This window comes from Lupinus angustifolius, chromosome LG15, assembly GCF_001865875.1.
Source record: "Lupinus angustifolius cultivar Tanjil chromosome LG15, LupAngTanjil_v1.0, whole genome shotgun sequence".
NCBI lineage: Eukaryota > Viridiplantae > Streptophyta > Magnoliopsida > Fabales > Fabaceae > Lupinus > Lupinus angustifolius.
Window position 1 is genome coordinate 11,694,487 of NC_032023.1, and position 21,356 is coordinate 11,715,842.

General features: G+C 37.4%; 1 protein-coding gene across 2 annotated transcripts; it reads right to left on the reverse strand.

The window, feature by feature from the left end:
• Positions 8,917-15,036, reverse strand: LOC109328078 (probable glucan 1,3-alpha-glucosidase). Of its 2 annotated transcripts, XM_019561338.1 has the most exons (7): positions 13,337-15,036; positions 11,723-11,996; positions 11,447-11,582; positions 10,560-10,770; positions 10,247-10,453; positions 9,183-9,569; positions 8,917-9,142 (listed from the first exon to the last, which is right to left on the reverse strand). In XM_019561338.1, exons 1-6 carry the CDS (start codon positions 14,924-14,926, stop codon positions 9,201-9,203), a joined length of 2,787 nt encoding a protein of 928 aa, XP_019416883.1. In that variant the 5' UTR covers positions 14,927-15,036; the 3' UTR covers positions 8,917-9,142; positions 9,183-9,200. The 2 variants fall into 2 exon arrangements, with proteins under 2 accessions (XP_019416883.1, XP_019416882.1); XM_019561337.1 differs by having other exon boundaries at positions 8,917-9,569.

The following is a 21,356-nucleotide window of genomic DNA, read 5'->3' on the forward strand; positions in this document are numbered from 1 at the left end:
GCTTGACTCGGTCAGGCTACGCTTAGTGCCTGGTGCGGCACACTAGGCGCATGCGCCTCGGTCAGATTTCCTGGCCAGGCCAGTTTGGCCCAGCGCCTGGTGCAACACTGGCCAGGCCAGTTTGGCCCAGGCTATGCGTCTAGCTCCATGCCAGGGCCATTTTTGGCGCCTGGGTCAGACCTGTGGCCTGCCTCATGCACATGGTCTCTCTTAGAATCATATCCCTAATGGAACTTTTTGACACACACAATTGTTTTTCCTTAAATAAAAACCCTTTGTACCGAAAATATCCATTTTGGGCTGAATGCATACAAGCAACATAGATTTTCGAAAAATCATTGTCTCATATTGCCCTTTTTTCATAGGACCACTTATGCCTTCAAGGCCATCAATATCAAAGTTAGCCTCTTTGAGGTTCACATCATCCCCTCCTTCTTGGAGAGATTTTGACCTCAAAATTGTATCTTCTTCACCTAAATCAAATGGAGATAAGTCAGCAGCATTAAAAGTAACACTTATGCTACCATATTCACTAGGAAGTTCTAATTTATAAGCATTGTCATGTATTTCGGCTACCACCCGAAATGGACCATCTCCCATTGGGAGTAGCTTGGATTTCCTTTGTTCATGAAATCTCTCCTTCCTCATGTGAACCCAGACCCAATCTCCAGGTTCAAAAACCATAGTTTTCCTTCCCTTGTTGACTTGTCTAGCTACACTTGCATTCTTCTTCTCAATTCTCGCCTTCACTTGTTCATGCAATTTCTTCACATATTCAGCCTTAGCCTTTCCGTCCTTATACTTCAAAATAGAGTGGTTAGGCAAGGGTAATAAATCAAGCAGGGTTAATGGATTGAACCCATACACGGCCTCAAATGGTGATGTTTGGGTACTACTATGGGTGACTCTATTATAAGCAAATTCTACGTGTGGTAGGCACTCTTCCCATGAGCTAATGTTCTTAGTTATGACTTCCCTTCAGAGAGTGGACAAGGTTCTATTTACCACCTCGGTTTGTCCATCGGTTTGGGGATGGCAAGTTGTGGAAAATAGGAGCTTGGTTCCTAGCTTCCCCCATAGTGTCCTCCAAAAGTGACTAAGGAATTTTGTATCCCTATCACTCACAATAGTCTTGGGTAGGCCATGAAGTCTAACAATTTCCCTGAAAAACAAGTCAGCTATGTTATTAGCATCATCAACCTTTTTACAAGGAATAAAGTGTGTCATTTTAGAAAATCTATCCACAACTACAAAGATTGAGTCCTTACCCGTTTTGGTTCTAGGTAATCCTAAGACAAAATCCATAGATATATATACCCATGGTGATTCAGGAACATTCAAAGGAGAATAAAGGCCATATGGCTTTACCTTTGATTGAGATCGCTTGCATGTTACACACTTTTCACAAAGGTTTTGTACATCTCGTTTCATCTTTGGCCAAAATAAATGTTCTTTTAGCATGTCTAGAGTCTTTTGGACTCCAAAATGTCCCATGAGTTCTCCCTCATGTGACTCTCTTAGAATCATATCCCTAATGGAACTTTTTGACACACACAATTGTTTTTCCTTAAATAAAAACCCTTTGTACCGAAAATATCCATTTTGGGCTGAATGCATACAAGCAACATAGATTTTCGAAAAATCATTGTCTCATATTGCCCTTTTTGCCCTAGCCCACTTATGCCTTCAAGGCCATCAATATCAAAGTTAGGCTCTTTGAGGTTCACATCAGTAGGGAACACTCACAAGTTGTTAGTGAGAACAGTTGTAGGTGGAGTTGTTGGAGTGGCTGAAGAGATCTCAGTATATTCAGACCATGGTGCTTCAAAATTATGGCACATGCGTTTGGGACATATGAGTGTGCATCACATGACAGAACTATGCAAAAGAGGACTGTTGAGGGGAGTTAACAAATGCGAGCTAGATTTGTGCAAGTATTGTATGCTTGGGAAACAAACACAAGTTAGTTTCAAGGCTGGCCAACACAAGACTCGGGGCATTCTAGACTATGCCCACACTGATGTATGGGGACCCACTCAAGAACCATCTGTAGGAGGTTCTAGGTATTTTGTTACCTTCGTTGATGACTTTTCTTGCAAGGTCTGGGTATATTTTCTAAAGTATAAGTCAGAAGTCTTTGCCAAGTTCAATGTTTGGAAGGCAGAGGTAGAGAACCAAACTAGTAGAAAAGTCAAATACATAAGGTCAGATAACAGTATGGAGTACAAAAACTCATAGTTTTAGAAATTCTGTGAGGAATATGGCATTCAGAGGTACTTTTCAGTGAAGAAGACTCCTCACCAGAATGGTGTTGCAGATAGGATGAATAGAACTCTTACAGAAAGGGCCAAATATATGAGACTAAATGTTGGACTTTCCAAAGGATTTTAGGCATATGCACTTAGTATGGCATGTTATGTCATCAATGATTCACCACGGGCTTCATTGGATGGTAAAGTTATAGAAGAAGTATGGACATGTAATCAAATCAATTATAATATATTACGCATACTTGGTTTTCCTGCTTATGTACATGTACCAAGTGATGAGCGATCTAAACTTGATCCTAAGTCAAAGAGGTGTATCTTCATTGGATATACCAAAGGTGTGAAGGGGTTCAAGTTCTAGGATCTAGTTTCCAGAAAGGTGGTGTTGAGCAGAGATGCCGTGTTTGATGAAGATTTCATGCTAAAACAGTCAGTTTTGACACAGGTTCCCATGCCAAATGGAGAGACTTTGGTATCAAATATGATTCTAGTGAGCAATGAAATGGTTCAGGTGAATAAAGGCAAGAAACCATGCACTAGTTTAAGTCAAGAACATGATGATTCTCAAGTGGAGAGTTCAGGTGTGCAGGAGTATCTACTTTCTAGAGACAGGGATAGGCGTCCTATCAAATCTCTAGAAAGATATGACTTTGAGGATATGGCTTCAATTGCTCTCCATATCAGTTCAGGAGATCCATGTAGCTTTCAATAGGCTATAAACAATCAGGAGAAAGAACAATGGATGAGTGTCATGATGGAGGAGATGGAGTCTCTATAGAAGAACCAAACTTGGGAGCTTGTCTCATTGCCCCCAAACAAGCATGTAGTTGGGTGCAAGTGAGTGTACAAGAGGAAGCCATTAGTATCAGAAAAAGAAGGGGAAAAGTTCAAGGTTCGTCTTGTAGTAAAAGGGTATTCACAGCAGAACGGGATCAACTACAATGAGATTTTCTCCTCAGTGGTGAGACACACTTCTATCAGGATAGTGCTTGCCTTGGTAGCCAGCAGGGATATGCACTTAGAACAAATGGATGTGAAGACTGCCTTTCTCCATGATGAATTATAGGAGAAAATTTACATGACACAACCAGATGGGTTCCGTGCAGCTGGACAGAGTCACTTGATTTGCAAGTTGAAGAAGTCTCTATATGGGTTGAAGCAGTCTCCTAAACAGTGGTACAAGCAGTTCGACACTTATATGTTGAAGCTTGGTTATAAGCGATGTGTATTATTGTTGTGTTTATGTCAAAAGCCTTGACGATGGTTCTTTTATTTTTCTACTGCTTTATGTTGATGATATGTTGATTGCTACTAATCATTTGAGTGATATCAATGAGATGAAAGCCATGTTAGGTAAGGAGTTTGACATGAAAGATTTAGGAGCTGAAAGTCATGCTAGGTAATCAATTATTGAAATTGTAATACATACATCATGGTTTACAAAATACAAGGTGGAATTTATTCTTCGCCCCTAACAAAGACTAAAAATACAAATAAAAATAAAATAATGTCGGGGGCGTTGGCATTACAAAAGTACCCTACACAGGTCCCCTATCAAAAGAAAGAAGGGAGCTCCTAGACCGATGCTGCACTAGAAACCTCACTCGGGTCTTCCTCGATCTCCGAGTCTCAAGAGATCTCTTTAACCTCCACTAAATCCTCTATGCAAATTAACTCTACACAGTCATCGTCCTCGTCCTCCACCTCCTCATATGTTGCCCAATCCATCGAAGGGTCCGGGGTGTACCCCCTAGGCCCCGATGAAGTAGTCATGCATGCTCCTTCCATCCCTCTTGGCATTGAGTCAGTAGATGAGAATCTCGGTTGGGGCTAGGTCTTGACAACCTCCAATCTGCCTCGTGCTTCAACTGGTGCGGATGGACAGGCAGGTACAGACCTTTGCTCTAGTAGGAAGAACGATGCTTCTCGAACTTCGTAATATGTTGGGAGATGCAACATAGAGCCATCACATACAAGATCCAATTCCAGGTCGCATGGACTAGTGTGGGTGTATATGTTTCCTTCAACGCTCCATGCCCCTTCATGGGACATGGTAAAGAGGTAGGCCCTAATCATCGCTGATCTGTCCATCTAAACATGGATGTATACGAGTACACCAGAAAGAAAGAGAGGGAGTAAAACATCTAATGAAAAACTTATCATTGACGTCGTGAAATTACATAGAATATCACACCAAGACAAAGAACAAGTTCAGATATATCATATGATCCTACACGCATGTATTAATGATGAATGAAGTATAAAACTTATGATATTAGAATCAATATCGATAAATACCATGTATGCATGCTATGCATATGTCCACCATCCTTAGACTATTATCCTCCCAATAACTATTCGAAAATAACCGAAAATACAGGTCTCATAACAAGCCAGTTTGATAGCACCAAAACTTATTCCTCGCAAGGATATATATATGATCGATCTGTTCCAATGGAACTGTCCAATTCAGGACGGTGTCGTATCAAACACTTTATGGGCATTCTCTCATCGATCTTGATTGCAAAGAGGGGTTGTCAGATATCGTCTAATTTGCGCTATGAGCACTGTCTGATCCAACATAATACCTCATCTAGGAATACACGAGACTCGTCTCACCTAGACTCTCCCTCAAGACTTTGTTGACAAATCACCGCCATCGTCATCCCTCTCAACATCTCGAGGCTCGTTCGTCTCCCGTAAATTTCCTCTCCACTACTTCATTATTCACAATGAATATGCACACTAATGGAAGTTAGCAAATTAAATCTTTTAATCCATCTTTTATAACGATCTGCCCATCCTAAGACATCTCCCTTCGGGAATGTTTCTAGTGAGACTTAATCTTAACATTTAAACCACATAGAGTAAACCTCAGCACCACTATGAATCATCGATGAATCACCCTGGACGGCTCTCAAGCCAAGCCTCTTACGGTCAGACGATCTCGCTGTGTGGGCATAATATAACACTTGTGGGCGTCGTCCTTAACCATGCAATTCTTTACATACATCACTTTAAATATGGCAACACTTCTTTGTATCATTTCCAAGAATTTCATATAATTTTCATCTTTACAACATTTACTTATTGAAAGAACATTATCTCCAATAAATGTGTTTTAGGGTTTAGGTTTCTAGACATGTATATACACTTCATTACATTTTTCTCGTAATGAGAACTATTCATAAAACTTATCTTTTGCAAGTAAAACATTTTTAAGTAAGATTATTAAGCTAGACTTACCATTTTAAAGTAAGCCAACTTAAACAAAATCAATGCTTTTAAATCAAGACTTTTTAAGTCAATTTTACCACTTTAAAGTAAGCTAACTTAATAAAGATCAACACTTTTAAATCATTTTTCTATCTAAGACTTCATAACACTTTATGTTTATAAAGTCAAGACTTTTTAGGTCAATCTCCTCATTTAAAGTATGCTATTGAAGAAAACGCAACTAATTTCATGATCATCTCAATACCTCCAAATTTTAGGATAACCCCAAGGGTTAATAGGTGTTGATTTCATAGTCATAAATTATAAATCATAAGTTAACAGTTTTACTACTTTACTATAAAAAACTTTATAACACTTTAAGTTTATTATCCAAAACTTCATAACACTTTAAGTTTATGAAGTCAAGACTTTAATAAATCATTTTTATCCCAAATTATTACTTTAACTTGGAAATCAAAGAATAACATATGCTAAACAACCTTTTACACATAATACCTTTTAAAAATGAAATTTTTTAAACAAAACTCATAAACATTTTGAACTTTCAAGAATAGACAAAAAAATTCTTAAACACAATAAATGTTCCTTTGATGTTCAAATCATCACATTTAAATACATTCAAATACTAACAATAATTTCCAATATTTATAAAGCAAATAAACTCATCTAACATTGTCCAAAGATATAGTTTTTCCATCTAAGAACAAGGAAGAAATTTTAAGTTTTACATAAGTCAAAAACTACACAAAGATTCATATGATTTCATTATCATCCCCTTTAGTCATGAGTTGCAAAATAGTTAAAGAAAACAAACATAAACTCAACTTCATGAATAATATATTAAGAGATCATGATTTTCTCATGGTGTATGTGGAGAAAAAATGGAGAAGAGAAAAAGAGAAAGAAGACCTTAACTTTCTTTAGGAGAATTAGTGTAAAAATGAGATGATGGGGTGAGATATTTATAGGAGAGCCTCACCCTCTCTCAAATCTGAAAATTAATGAGAGGCAATCTAGCTTAGGTGATGTGTCTAATGGTGGTGGAGTGAGGAGATTTGGTGAGTAATTTAGGGGAATATGGAAGCTTTGACTTTGCTTGTTTGACAAGTCATTGACCCATGATGTGATTAATACTCCGACTTGATTGATGCGACGTGATTTCAAAATTGAAGTCATGCCCGAGTATTATTGGGTAACTTCGTCCGAAAATATACAATCTACTGATTTAGGTTTTTTGCCCGAAATGTCGAAACTTGAATTTCGAGATGAAAAATATCTAGAGATGGGTTACAGACAAACTTGGTGTCTATTTTGACTAGAAATAATATTTCAAAGCCAACGGAGAAATAGGAATTCAAGTCCGAGTTACGGAACTCAAAAACTGGGCGAAAACTCGATAAAACGACTCGAAATCGTCTCGGAAACTTTTATTCTCCAAAAATCTTGAAAAAAAAAGGGGAAAGCAAGAATTTTATAATACAGGACTAAAACTCAACTGAGGTTTAGCCTAAAACATTACTGATTAATTTCTATAATTAATTTATTAACAACTAATTACTTAATTAAACGTGCTCAGAAAAACATGGTGTTACACTAGAAAACTATGGCTCTCCCAACAAAACTATGTTGAAAAGATCTTAGAGAGATTTGATATGAGAAATGATAAAGTAGTAAGCACTCCATTGGCAAATCACTTCAAGTTTTCCATAGATCAGTGTCCAAAGACAGATAATGAGAAGATATACATGTCAAAGGTTCCATATGCCAGTGAAGTAGATTGCTTGATGTATGTTATGGTTTGTACTAGACCGGACTTGACACAAGCAGTTAGTCAAGTATGCAAGTACATGTCGAAACCATGGAAGCAGCATTGGGAAGCAGTCAAATGGATTTTCAGATATTTGAAGGGGACTATAGGTCTCAGTATCATGTTTGGCAGCCAACAGAGTAAGCCTTCAGTTATTGGTTATGTTGATTCAGACTATACAGGAGACTTGGATAATAAAAGGTTCACAATGGAGTTTGTCTTCCCCCTTGCATGTGGACCAATTATGTGGAGATCATCAGTTCAGTCTGTTGTTGCTATGTCCACAACTGAAGCAGAGTTCATGACAGTTGGTGAAGCTTCTAAGGAAGCCTCATTGCTTATGAGGCTGGTAAATGAGTTAGGCGTTGAGCAAGTTGGAGTTCCGCTACAGTGTGATAGTGAGAGTGTTATCTTCTTGGCAAAAAACTAGGTGTATCATGCTAGGACCAAACATATTGATGTGAGATTTCACAAGATCAGAGAGTTGGTAGCTTGTGGACAGATACTATTGTAGAAGGTTTACACTTCATAAAATGCAGCTGATATGTTAACCAAACCGATTACCATGGACAAGTTCAAGCATTGCCTAAGCTTGCTGAACATTCACTGATGTTGGACTATGGAGCGCCCCCAACTCAATGGCAAAAGATGGAGATTGATGATATTTGTTAAGGTAGAGATTGTTGTGCAATGACTCATGTCTCTAGATAACAGCAATACAAGTTATGGGTTTGGGCCGATGTAAAGGGGTTGGGGTAAAGGGCTATATATTTATGTTATGTAAACCTAATGTAACAAGGAGAAGAATATTCAATCATAATCTTAATTCTCTAATAATATATAGTGGTAGCCGCTCAACGCTCTCAGTGACGTAGGCACAATTGGTCGAACCTCGTTACCCAATCTCTTGTATTATTCTCTTATTTCTATACTCTTTACTATTTGATTGTTCGCTTGTTCCCAACTATTTCAAGTGAAGTGAAACAAATCATTGCAATTCAAATGGTCAAACATGTTTTCTTTTGCAAATAAATTTCAAAACCAAGTGCCAACCATCCCAAACAGAAGTTTTAACATTGCTCAGACGAATTGTTAAACCCTAAAATCTAAAATCTTAGTTGGAAAGTGATCTATTTAATTTTAAATTTCTCAATGAAAACTATGCAATCGAGTGCCTTAAGCATAACCAAATGGATAGGAAAAATATAAATACAAATCTCAGTTTTACAGCCAATCTTTTTTTATCTATATACATAGGTATTCTTCATCAATGTTGTTTTGGTAGAAATTCTTCATCAATGTGTTTTTGGTAGAAATTCTTCATCAATGTAATCATTGGAAAATAATATATTTCTCCTACTAAATTCTCATACAAATTCATCCCACTACCCCACAAGAAAAGTGACATATCGCACAAAGTAATGATTTGCTTATTAATTATCTATTTACAAATGACATGTCACTTTCTTATGAGTATGAGAATTTAGTAAGACAATAGAGCATTAATTGAGCCTATTTAAGCCCAGTGTGACCATTGTGAGCATTCTCTACAAGAGGCAACTAACACGGTATTGAATTCATCACATCAGCATTTTCCCAAGACAACCACAAACACAACAACGGAAAAAGGTTACCAAATTGATTGTCGTAGGCAATAGTTGAATCACAACTTCCGAGTATAATATTTCAAGTTCTCAAAATCCTGAAGTCATTAGACAAGCCTCTCAGACTAGAAGTGCATATAAATTGTTTCAAGACTAGTATTTTTCCTTGTTTTTGCCCCAATTCTTGTGGTTGACCTTCATATCAACTCATCTACATAAACAAATCTGTTTTGCACTCCCAGCAACATTGAACACTAAATTCCCTCCCCGATCAAATAGATTATCTTACAAAATTTTAACAGTCCAATCATCTGTAACACGAACATTAGGCTTTCGAATGGTGACGGCAGCTGGCGAACGTGCCCTTTGAACCCAAAGGGGGCCAAGTTCAATATCAACCTTTTGATTTGATGGTTCAATCAGTGCATTCTTTGAGCCAGAAGTATGTCCGAGCAGGATAATCCTCTCAATGACAACATCTGACGAATATCGAACATTGCCACTGGAAGCAGGTGCCAGGTCTACAGATGTAAGTTTCCCATTTGCGAAAATAAAACGTTTATGGATATAGCCCCCCTTCAGAAAATTAAAGCTGCTGCCATCATCAATGTAGAGTTCACCTTCAGCTGCTTGGGAACTATTCAGAGCTATAACCTGCAAAAGAGACAGCCATAATTTTATCATGACTCAAACATGTAGTCTACTTTCCATAACAGTCACTAGTTACAAAGAAGGTAGAACCACATAGCATTTCCTAACCCACTCTTACAAGCTGCCATCTTTTGGTGGGAACACAACAAATAAGCAATCATGTTAATGAACTCATCAGGCATAGTCCATGAAAGTGGACAAATAAGATTCAGATTGCTCTTTGGTTGGATTTACAAATGTGCAGGTGTGAAGCTACTATTTCTATCCATCAAGTTACTCATTTCCTAGTGCTACCATCCACATCTTCCAAATTATGGAATAGAACAGACAAAAGCACAATTCTCCATGAACCCATTCAACATCTTAGTTCTAAACATAGATAGGTAAGGAACAGAAATTTTTTTCATGTACATATTTTCTTGAGATACCCCTCAATGTTCAAGGTGGGCTCTCCAATGCTAAGCAGCATAAGTAGCTAACTAGCATAAACTCTATTAAATAGGACAGCAACCGGGGCTAGACCACTAGAATATAAAGGCAATAATAGCCCAAGGCCTAGAATATGAAAACAAACAGAAACAAAAGAAAGATGTTTGCTGAGATAAAGTTAGACACACATCCGGCATTAAAGATTTCAAGCATATTCACATTGACTGAAGCAAATTGTCATAAATACTTACCAGAGTATAGGGATCATTTGTCATTTGAGTGGAACTTCGCCGAAATCGGTCTCTCCTTGTTAGAATGGTTCCGGCTCTCTGGAAAGCAGGAATGCTCTCCTCTGTAACATCCAGCTTGTGTGTCACCCCTCCTTTGTACACAGTTCCAGTTCTTAAGTCATACCAGGATTCTTTGCCAGGCAGATAGACTGATGTGTGTTTAGCTCCCTGCCAGCAACAAAGCAATAAAAAACTTCAGTTAAGGACCACAAAAAAAGGCAGGAAATGATTTACTGAAAGAATCAAATTATTGTCGGGTAACTGACTGTAGCACCTCAGTGTAGATTCCTTGCACTAAAAGACTGTTTCCAACCATGAAAGCTTCATCATTGCTAAAAGTAGCTTTATCAGATGGAAATTCCATCCACAATGGACGGAGAACAGGAACGCCAGTAGTGTTAGCCTCCCTGAATAATGTGTAGAAATACGGGAGTAGAGCATAGCGAACATGTATCGCATCCCTAATCAATTCTGTATTTCGTTCTCTGCAATAACAAACGGACCATTAATTTACAATGACGACAAACAGACTCCAACACAGTTCAGACTGGATTCAATAGTCCAGGCATGCAATTAGTAACTTTAAAGCATCTATGGAATTCAACTCTTATAAATTCAATGAATATTGCCACCATTAACCCATTGCACATTTGCACATGTGGGGGAAAATGTGTGCAACCAGCTAGTAATATAGGAGTCATGATGGAGTTAAGTAGCCATGTGCCTACGTCAGTGATACTAATTTACAGTTACATATGGATATACAATATAGCTCTTATTCATTTACATCTATGTTCTATCAGAAATTATGTCCATTGACCACGATTGATCTCTAATAACCATTTCTTCCATACATGTCCAAACCATCTAAGGCACGATTCTACCATCTTTTCTACAAATGGAGCTACCCCAAGTTTTTCCCTAATGCATTCATTCCTAATCCTATTTGGTTTAGGGCGTCCATTTATCCAATGCAATATTCTCATATTTGTTGCATTGAGTTTATTCTCATGTTGACTAATTTAGTTCATCTCCTCTTAAAACATATTTCACAAACTTTTTAGAGACAGGCAGATCTAAATCAATGAAAAAGAAAGGCGAAAGAACTAACAGAAGAGCTCCCAAAAAATCATATTTAAAATTACATAAAAGCGGTCCTACCCAAACAACCATGGCTCTCGTCTTTTTGTGTCATGGTGGGCATGACCCCTAAAGAAGGGATAGAAAGCTCCAACCTGATACCAGCGAACCAATAACTCAGGCTCAGGATTCCCAAAAAATCCACCAATATCAGCACCTGCACATCATATATGAGATATGATCATCTGAATATAAGGGCACAAAACCTAACGCATGCAAATATGTGCATTTAACTATGACAATCTGAAGAAACAAATAATGAAATAATTAATAAATGATGAGAAGAATGATACTAACCAGAAAATGCCATCCCAGTAAGACCAAGGGTCAAAACCATTGGAATAGAAACTCTTAGGTGATCCCAATCGGCAGTGTTATCCCCAGTCCAAATTGCTCCGTACCTTTGACTTCCGGCAAACAATGCTCTTGACAAAACAAATGGCCTGTCTTTCCCATCACCACGCTTCAAAAGCCCTTCACTAGTTGCCATGTGGAAGTAATATCCATAGGCATTGTGCAACTCCCGATGTTCCACGCCACCAAGGTGTAAAGCATCTCTAGGCATTGTCACCTGGATACAATACAAGGATCCATATCTTCATTTTCCCGATCTCCAGGTAGATATTAGAAGTTAAAAGTAGTTAACGGACATGTTACAAAAGCACAATAAACACGTGGATTGCAAGGAACCACAGATCCATGCTTTGCTTCTAGAAAGAGTGAGGGACATAAAACCTTAAAGCATATAAAATAAAAATCATGAGAAGTGAAGACTCGTTAGTACAAATTGAAGATAACAATACCCAGAAGTTGGATCAGTATGCAATTACAGGTCATTGCTGGCTAATTCAGACTCACAGGACCAATGACAATATCAACCATCCGTTCTTTCTCTTTTTATAATAAAAGAAACATTATTAGAAAATAAGGGAGAAAATTACAAGAGTACAATAAATCCTCCCAAACACAGAACCACCTAGAAACTACTCAAAAGGGACATGCAACAAAGCATGCCAATCTATCTGCGGATCTACCATAGTACCATATTAACCACACTATTAGCCATCCTTTCTCTCTTTTCTTTCAGATATGTGAGTTAATATTGGTTCGGCTTTACTAGGGCAAGGCCAAAATATGAGACTCTGCCAATTTTATCTTACATTGATGGAATCCTCACTCAGGGATGTTTTATTTTATTTTATTCATCATCCCTCCATCACATCGTGTTATTGTGTTGTATCCTCCAATCTCATATACCTCCTCCTCCTCCTGAAATACAATTTGATACAACAGCCAAACTACCATTGTGCTGACACAACAATCAATGATATCAGTGCAATCTATAGTCCCCACTAATTCTGATATATGAAATCATCTTTTGGGGGACTTTATGCTTCAGAAATGACATTCTTTTGATTGGTAGTCTTCAATTACAAGGCCACTGATGATTAAAATTATATGCGTGCATAAATTGTTCAACTCACAAAATGTTAGTCTTCATCATTTGTAGTCGGTCAAAAGACGGTGAGCCTCAGCGCAACAGTAAGGTTGCTTGCCTTGTGACCTGAAGGTCATGGATTCAAATCCTGGAAACAGTCTCTTCGTCTACAAGGGTGAGGCTATGTACCTTTCCCCTCCCCTGACCCCCTCCCTGCTAGGAGGGAACCTCATGCATTGAGCCACCCTTTTTATAAGATCTTTAAAGCATTGCTTAGCATTCCAATATTCCATTCAGTATTATCGCGAAAATGGAGAGTGATAGTGAGTTTCATACAAGTACAAGCTTTATTACCATATTTCTAACCTAAATGGACAAATGTACTTTGAAAACGTAAACCAATTTCCAAATCATAAACAAAATACCATGAAACTAAAAGAAAAATGCATGCATGCTTGAAACAATTTACTTACCTCTGGACCATTGAACACTGAAGGTTCATTCATGTCATTCCATATGTAAAGTGAAGGAGTTGAACCAACATAACTTTGATAAGAAAACTTATCGGCCCACCACGACCTAATTTCTGGGTTTAATGTGTCAGGGTATGATGATGATCCGGGCCAGCACCAGCCATCAAAGTCATTACCACTGGCATCCTTAACATAATAACCCTTTTCTGTGGCCTCCTTGTGTAAAAAGAACGAATCCTCACGCTTAATATGAGGATCCACAATTGTAACCATGTGTCTACCCTTTGCATACAACTTCCTCTGCATCTCTTCAGGATGAGGGAAAAGTACACTATCCCAAGTAAAATACTTCTTCCCAGCAGTGTGCTCGATATCAAGCCACAAAACATCATAAGGAATGTCAAATTCATCAAACTTCGAATCAACATGCTCAACATCTTCCTCATCCCTATAGTTCCACCTACACTGATGATAGGCGGTTGAGAACAGCTGCGGCAATGCAGAAGTGCCAGTCACACTCGTGTACTGCTGCAAAACATCTTTAGGCTTTGGCCCAATGAAGAAGAACACGTCCACTAGGCCAGCCTCAGCCATCCAAAAGGTATCAACTCTGCCTTGCTTGGAAGGCAACAGAATCCCCGATTCGGCATCCCAACCGGACCCAAGAACATCAATCTGCATCTCAGCAGCATTGAGCCAGAAAAAACCCGAACTACCCCTCGATTTCCCATGTGAAATCATGAAAGGAATCGATCCATACAGCCCGAACGGAGAATCATGAATGTACTCAAAAACATCCAAATTAAACAACCTATAAGGTTCAGATTCCTCTACACCGGGACCCCTAGTAGGTTTCAGAGCAAGACTAGTAGCATGCTCTGGAATCCCATACACAAAATCCGCGCCATAAAACGATACATCGAAACTGATCGATTGAGGACCGTACGGCCTTGAATCAGTGTGGCTACGGAACTTCTCTTCCCACTCTTCCCCATCCTTCTTCTCCCTCAATTGCTCAAGATCAAACAATCCATGAGAATTCAAAGAAACAACACGATCTCCAGAACCGCTTTCTCGAACATAAACCTCAAACGGATCATGTCGGATCACCGCCTCGTAACCTTCGGAGAGGTACACGACGGAGGAAGGTGATGAATCTCCGTCTAGGGTTTCAGTTGAGAGTTTCTGAAGCCAGAGCTTGTGATTCGAAAACTCCGAAACGACGACGTCGGGGACCTCAAAGCGGGTCTTGTTTTTAGGTTCTGTTTCATCGATCTTCAATCGAACGATGCCGTTTTGGTAAACAGAGAGAGTGAGGATCAGAGGCTTCTTAGGTTCGGCTACCGCTTCAGATTCTGATTCCGATTCGGGTTTCGGTTTGGAAATGAGGTTAGCGATGACGTTGCCGTCAGAGATGGTGACGTCAGCGGCGAAGAGTTTGCATGAACCGGGTTTGTGAGATCGGGCTCGTTTGCAAAACGGGGTTTGGTCGCAGTTTCTGAATTCGTCTTTCTTCCAAGAGAGAACGGAGCTGATGTGGCAGATGAGGAGGAGGAGGAGAATGAAACGCAGCGTTTGATTCGTCTTCATCTTCGAGTTGTTGAGATCATAACAGAAAAATGGAGAAAGGATGTGTAAGAGTGGTGAGTGTAATGAGTAGAGACTCGACAACTCGCTCGCATTAACTCAGTTTGGACGGGTTTTATTTTGTTTTATTTTTTCATTTGGGCTTGTGTCTGATTTATGCATGAGATGGGCTGGGCATTAGATGGTAAAAAAAGTGAAAAACCATTGGTGAAACCTGCATCAGGGAAAAACTACATGATGCATAGATATATGAAAAACCGACATGATACAGAGATAAATGAATCAAAATATGAATGTAAAAAATACCTGCAATCATGTATACCGTGAAAATATCATTGAGAACCGGACCCCACTAGGCAGTCCGACCAGTTTGACCGCTGATCAGACTTGAAAATAACTCTGGTTTATAATTTTAATCAAATGAGAATTGAACTACTTTAAATTGAAATTTTGGTCTGACTGTGTTAAACTCGGTTACACGGAAATAACACAAGAAGTAAATTGGATTGGTCACTTAAAATCTAAAGAAACAACACACTACTCTAATCTTTATTTTACTCTTGGTTCAAAAAAATATGGAGAGATATTACTTCAATATAATTATTAATTATATAAAATTTACATTTATATATAATTATATATTTATATATACAAATTATTAATTATATATGAAATCTTCTGGTTTGACCGGCCAATTTAATTATTTAAACCGGTTAAACCTAATACAGGATCTCTTTCGGCTTGACATCTAGCTTGGGTTTCACAAAATTGAGCATAGACGTGTTGGATCGACTAAGATTTGTCTCTTACTTGCCTTAAATGTTGGTTGAGTTATTTCTAGGAATGGCAATAGGGCGGATCGGAGTCGGGTTTGCACATACCTAAACCCGAACCCGAAATTCAAAACTCGAACCTGAACCCAAACTCAATGGGGTTGAAAATAAAAATAGCATACCGAACCCGTCGGGTTTCGGGTAACCCGAACTCAGAAAAAACCCGAAAATGATAAAGTATTAAGGAAAATATGATATTATTTTCGTGTAATTTTTCTCTAACATTTCTATTTTCTCTTGTATTATGTCATTTCTTTTATGTTTGAAGATCCAATAGTATGTAAAGTAAAATTAGAAATTAAAAACAATTGGCAACTGATAGAAATTTCAATTTTAAATTGAATTACCTTACTTCGTGGCGAGTTCGGATTAGAGTCTTTGCTATACCAAACCCGAACCCTAAATTTAAATCCGGGTAAAACCCGAACCTGATCTCAATCACATCGAGTTTTTCCTGTTAAATTCGGGTTCGGTTCGGACGGGTACCCACGGGTTCGATTTTTATTGCCATCCCTAGTTATTTCTTTTGAATCCGAACCTGATTTGAGACTTGAAGACTAACTCAATCCCAAATGTCGATCGAGCTAACTTTTAAACTCGAACCCGACGCTAAACTCTATTAGATATAATGCATATCATTTTAAATAAAGTGTCTAAATATTACTCATTGTTATATATATATAATTTGACATATAAAAGATTATATAGAGAGAGATAATTTAGCATTTATACATATAAAAAAAATTAGAAAATCAATTATAGATTTGGCTAATGAGATATCATTATTTTGTACACAATTAAATGTGCACGTACAAGTACAAAGAATGGATTGCCATAGGACATGTTGGATTGGGCCATATTTATCTATTATTTGACTATAAATGTTAATCTGGTTAGTTTTGAACTCAAACTCAATTCTAAAACTAATAAAATCTAACTGTATTTAAGTCTAGTCATAATGAGGCAAAATAAAGTGAGCAATGTCCTCTCACCCTAGAAACAAGTATAATGTTATTTGTTGCACCATTACCTACATATTCAAAATTTTATTTTTGATTGTTACCATATTTATGCCATAATTCTTTTTTATATATAATTTAATTACTACAAGATATATAAATATAAAGTCCAGCTGGAAAATTGTTAGGTACTCAAGGATATTCATTACCCATTTGAACACCCGCAAATAAGTATGAGTATATGAACATGTAAGCATTGCTCGTACCCACCTCATTCACCTTAAATCAAGAGCCAATTCTAATATAGTCATGAACAAGATACAAGTTTAGTGATGTAAAGTCTTTTTAGATCTCATGATAACCAAAATGTCAAATATTCGATTCATGTGAATGATACTTGTTAGGAGGAATAATAACACACCCCAAAAAACATTAATTCTTTATCCAAAAGAAGAGGATACCTAAAAAAACATTCTAATATAAAACTATTAAAACATATTATAAATATCAATCATTCATGATAGGGAACAAGCTTCGTCTATAGGAACAAGCTTCGTTAAGTGCAACAGGTTATACATTTTATTCTGAATAGACAACACTATCGACATAAAAGCTCTAACAAAAACATTTTCCCAAATATGTTTCCATACAACCTGCCATATAAAGACACACAGTCACATATAAACCGAAATAAAAGCTGCAATCCAAAACAACAAACAAGGTTACACCAATCTAACATGGATAGCCCTACATCAGAGCCAAACAATAAAAGAAACAAAGGGCCTTAACATCCACTATTAACTTTTAACTGCATCCATTGAAGCCACATCGTCACCAAGCCTTCACACAGTGGATGCTCATAAAGTTGTCAGCATGTAACTAGTCATCGTCATTCCCTCAATTTGGTTTCCATACAAGTGACGACAAGGCAACATGAATACTGTAAAGAGTGTGAGCTCGTAACTGTGCGCTGAGTCGGTCAAGCTCCCAACCGTGTGCTGAGTGGGTCAAGGCCTCTAATTTCTTGGAGACATGTTTTCTTTGTTGTCTAGAACGTAAATCCTCTTATTCTCACACATATAATATGAGCATTTGGATGTCAGGTACAAACTGATGTGATGTAATGTAAAAAGACTCAATTTAAGATACTAAAATTCTAAAAGAATTATCACTTGAGAAAGGATATTTCTTGTTTTCAATCACAGTCTCACTGTCTATCACACACCCGAACTAATTGCTTTAATAGAAAAGAACACACAAAAGGAGCATTAAGAAAATCGAAGCTGACTTCAGTCCTTAATATACTATAATATAGCACAGGCATACATACAAAATTGATCATATGCACAAAAGGGGTCACTCCATCTGGCTATCTTTTACCCAACAATGAGTCAAGAAGTGCAGCTTCTTCCTCCTGCTTGTACAACACAAAGTACATAATTGAGAACAGTCAAACTTAAAAACCAAAGTAAGTTTTTGTTAGGAAGAGTGATGAAGCCACATACCACCAAGGCGTTAAATTCAGTCTCTTCATCTACCGCGCTAGTGACAGCAGGATCCTCAAGCAGTTCCTGTTCACCAAAGTTGAGGTTAGTGAAACCTCTTATGGCTATTAATTCAGAGCTTGTATCCCCGGGCACTAATATTGATGTTAAACCTTATGATAAATAATGAGAAAATGAAGAATATAGCACACCCCTTAATTAGTGTACACCAGTGCAATGCAAATAAGGACCACTAGAATAAACGGACTGAGATTGTTTGAAAGTTTTTATCGTGTGTGAGAACCAAATTATCAGTAACATATAGAAGCTGAGAAATGAAATAGTGACCAAATTCTGTAGTGAGTGCCCACTTACATCATCAGCAATTTGCAACACCCCGTTCTGATCCTGCATGATAAAAGGATAAATTATTTAAGTTCTTCTTTGGAACACCTCTTTGGTATACTGAAAATTTTCCAGTCAAGTACGAAATGCATTTCATAGGCAGAGTTTAAAGGATAAATAAGGTGCTTCCAGCGCCATTCAAAAGAGGAAAAAGTTAGTTGTAAGAAACTTGAACGTGGAACCTTACCTTTACAACAACAAAAAGAAGTGGATCAGATGGGGTATAAATCATGTAGTGTGCTCCTTCCTGCCACAAATTGTTATAAATTAGCATGCACTATTTTAACGTGCATAGTTCTACAAAGGCTTGTAACAAGCAAGAGCTTGCTTTAGCAACCATATAAGAATGACAAACGCACAAGGAATACATCCTAACAAAAAAAGCATGTTCCTTCATGACACACAACCTATGAAGAACTTGATGATCAATTGAAATTACATGGAAAACATAAAAGGTAAACCAATACCCTAAAATTCACTGTAATTTACAACTAAACCCACAAAGAATGGCTTGAACCATCTATCTAACAGATCAAAAGTCACCATGCTTACCCTACGGCAATGTAAAATTCAACCAGTTTGCATTTGTGCTTATCTCGATATTCAAGGAATTGTTCTGAGGACAATACATTCAAGGATATTCATCTAATAAGTTACTCTTTGAACATTTAATCATCTGCTAGTTGTGGGACACGCTTCTTCCATTAATAGACTGTTTGAGAACCCAAAAAACATTTTTTTTCAATTGAGCAAGACTCATCCACACATTTCACTTTGAGTTTCAAAAAATGACTATAGATACAGACAACTCTGTTTACTGGGGGATTATTCTTAACTAAGAACAGTGGTAAGGGACTGAGTGATGGATATCGCCAGATCCAACTGATCCACATCGCTGCCAAAGAGAACCGATGTAAAGGAGTGAGGAAAAGACCATGGGGCCGTTAGGCTGATAAGATTCGGACAAGTTTCCTTTTGTGAGTTAAATTGTATCCATGGGCACAACTAGAAAAACGCATTCTAAAAGGTAAACAATTACGTGGCACGTTTGCTTCTCTAATAAAGTATTCAATATATAACAAAAATACAACAAAACATTTGTGCAATCAAAGATAATATGATTACCAAATTGAAGTGTGTAACTTCTACACCTTCAGTTGACAAACCACCCCCTTCTTTACCATCTGCAAAATGGAAAACATGGCTCATAAGTTTTATGATAAGGGCATAATTGTAATAGCATAATTAGTTAATGGGAGGAAAAGTTAGTTAGTTAGTGTTAGCCTTTTGTATAAATAACTTATTAAACAAGTTACTTGCCACTTATGACAATTTTTCAACAATTCTATACAAAACTCTTCTTGCATCTTCTTCAATTCTTTACTACATCAATAAGAATAGTTCAGATTCCTTTCTTCTTTACAAGAATCTCTACTTCTTAATCTTTGAAGCTCTCGAATTCGGGATTGAATTCCTAGCTTCCCTAACACCCATATAAATTGGTATCTAGAGCAATTTTTTCCTGGAGAATAGAATCATGGTTGAGGCTACAAGAACACAAGCAGCATAGATATATGAAAAACCGACATGATACAGAGATAAATGAATCAAAATATGAATGTAAAAAATACCTGCAATCATGTATACCGTGAAAATATCATTGAGAACCGGACCCCACTAGGCAGTCCGACCAGTTTGACCGCTGATCAGACTTGAAAATAACTCTGGTTTATAATTTTAATCAAATGAGAATTGAACTACTTTAAATTGAAATTTTGGTCTGACTGTGTTAAACTCGGTTACACGGAAATAACACAAGAAGTAAATTGGATTGGTCACTTAAAATCTAAAGAAACAACACACTACTCTAATCTTTATTTTACTCTTGGTTCAAAAAAATATGGAGAGATATTACTTCAATATAATTATTAATTATATAAAATTTACATTTATATATAATTATATATTTATATATACAAATTATTAATTATATATGAAATCTTCTGGTTTGACCGGCCAATTTAATTATTTAAACCGGTTAAACCTAATACAGGATCTCTTTCGGCTTGACATCTAGCTTGGGTTTCACAAAATTGAGCATAGACGTGTTGGATCGACTAAGATTTGTCTCTTACTTGCCTTAAATGTTGGTTGAGTTATTTCTAGGAATGGCAATAGGGCGGATCGGAGTCGGGTTTGCACATACCTAAACCCGAACCCGAAATTCAAAACTCGAACCTGAACCCAAACTCAATGGGGTTGAAAATAAAAATAGCATACCGAACCCGTCGGGTTTCGGGTAACCCGAACTCAGAAAAAACCCGAAAATGATAAAGTATTAAGGAAAATATGATATTATTTTCGTGTAATTTTTCTCTAACATTTCTATTTTCTCTTGTATTATGTCATTTCTTTTATGTTTGAAGATCCAATAGTATGTAAAGTAAAATTAGAAATTAAAAACAATTGGCAACTGATAGAAATTTCAATTTTAAATTGAATTACCTTACTTCGTGGCGAGTTCGGATTAGAGTCTTTGCTATACCAAACCCGAACCCTAAATTTAAATCCGGGTAAAACCCGAACCTGATCTCAATCACATCGAGTTTTTCCTGTTAAATTCGGGTTCGGTTCGGACGGGTACCCACGGGTTCGATTTTTATTGCCATCCCTAGTTATTTCTTTTGAATCCGAACCTGATTTGAGACTTGAAGACTAACTCAATCCCAAATGTCGATCGAGCTAACTTTTA

Excerpts from the sequence above, each read along its gene's own strand:
- LOC109328078 (XM_019561338.1), bottom strand. The coding sequence starts at position 14,926 with ATGAAGACGAATCAAACGCTGCGTTTCATTCTCCTCCTCCTCCTCATC. Across the intron at positions 10,771-11,446 it reads CGAGAGCCATGGTTGTTTGG|AGAACGAAATACAGAATTGA; the intron begins GTAGGACCGCTT and ends TTGTTATTGCAG. Across the intron at positions 10,454-10,559 it reads TGCAAGGAATCTACACTGAG|GGAGCTAAACACACATCAGT; the intron begins GTGCTACAGTCA and ends TGTTGCTGGCAG.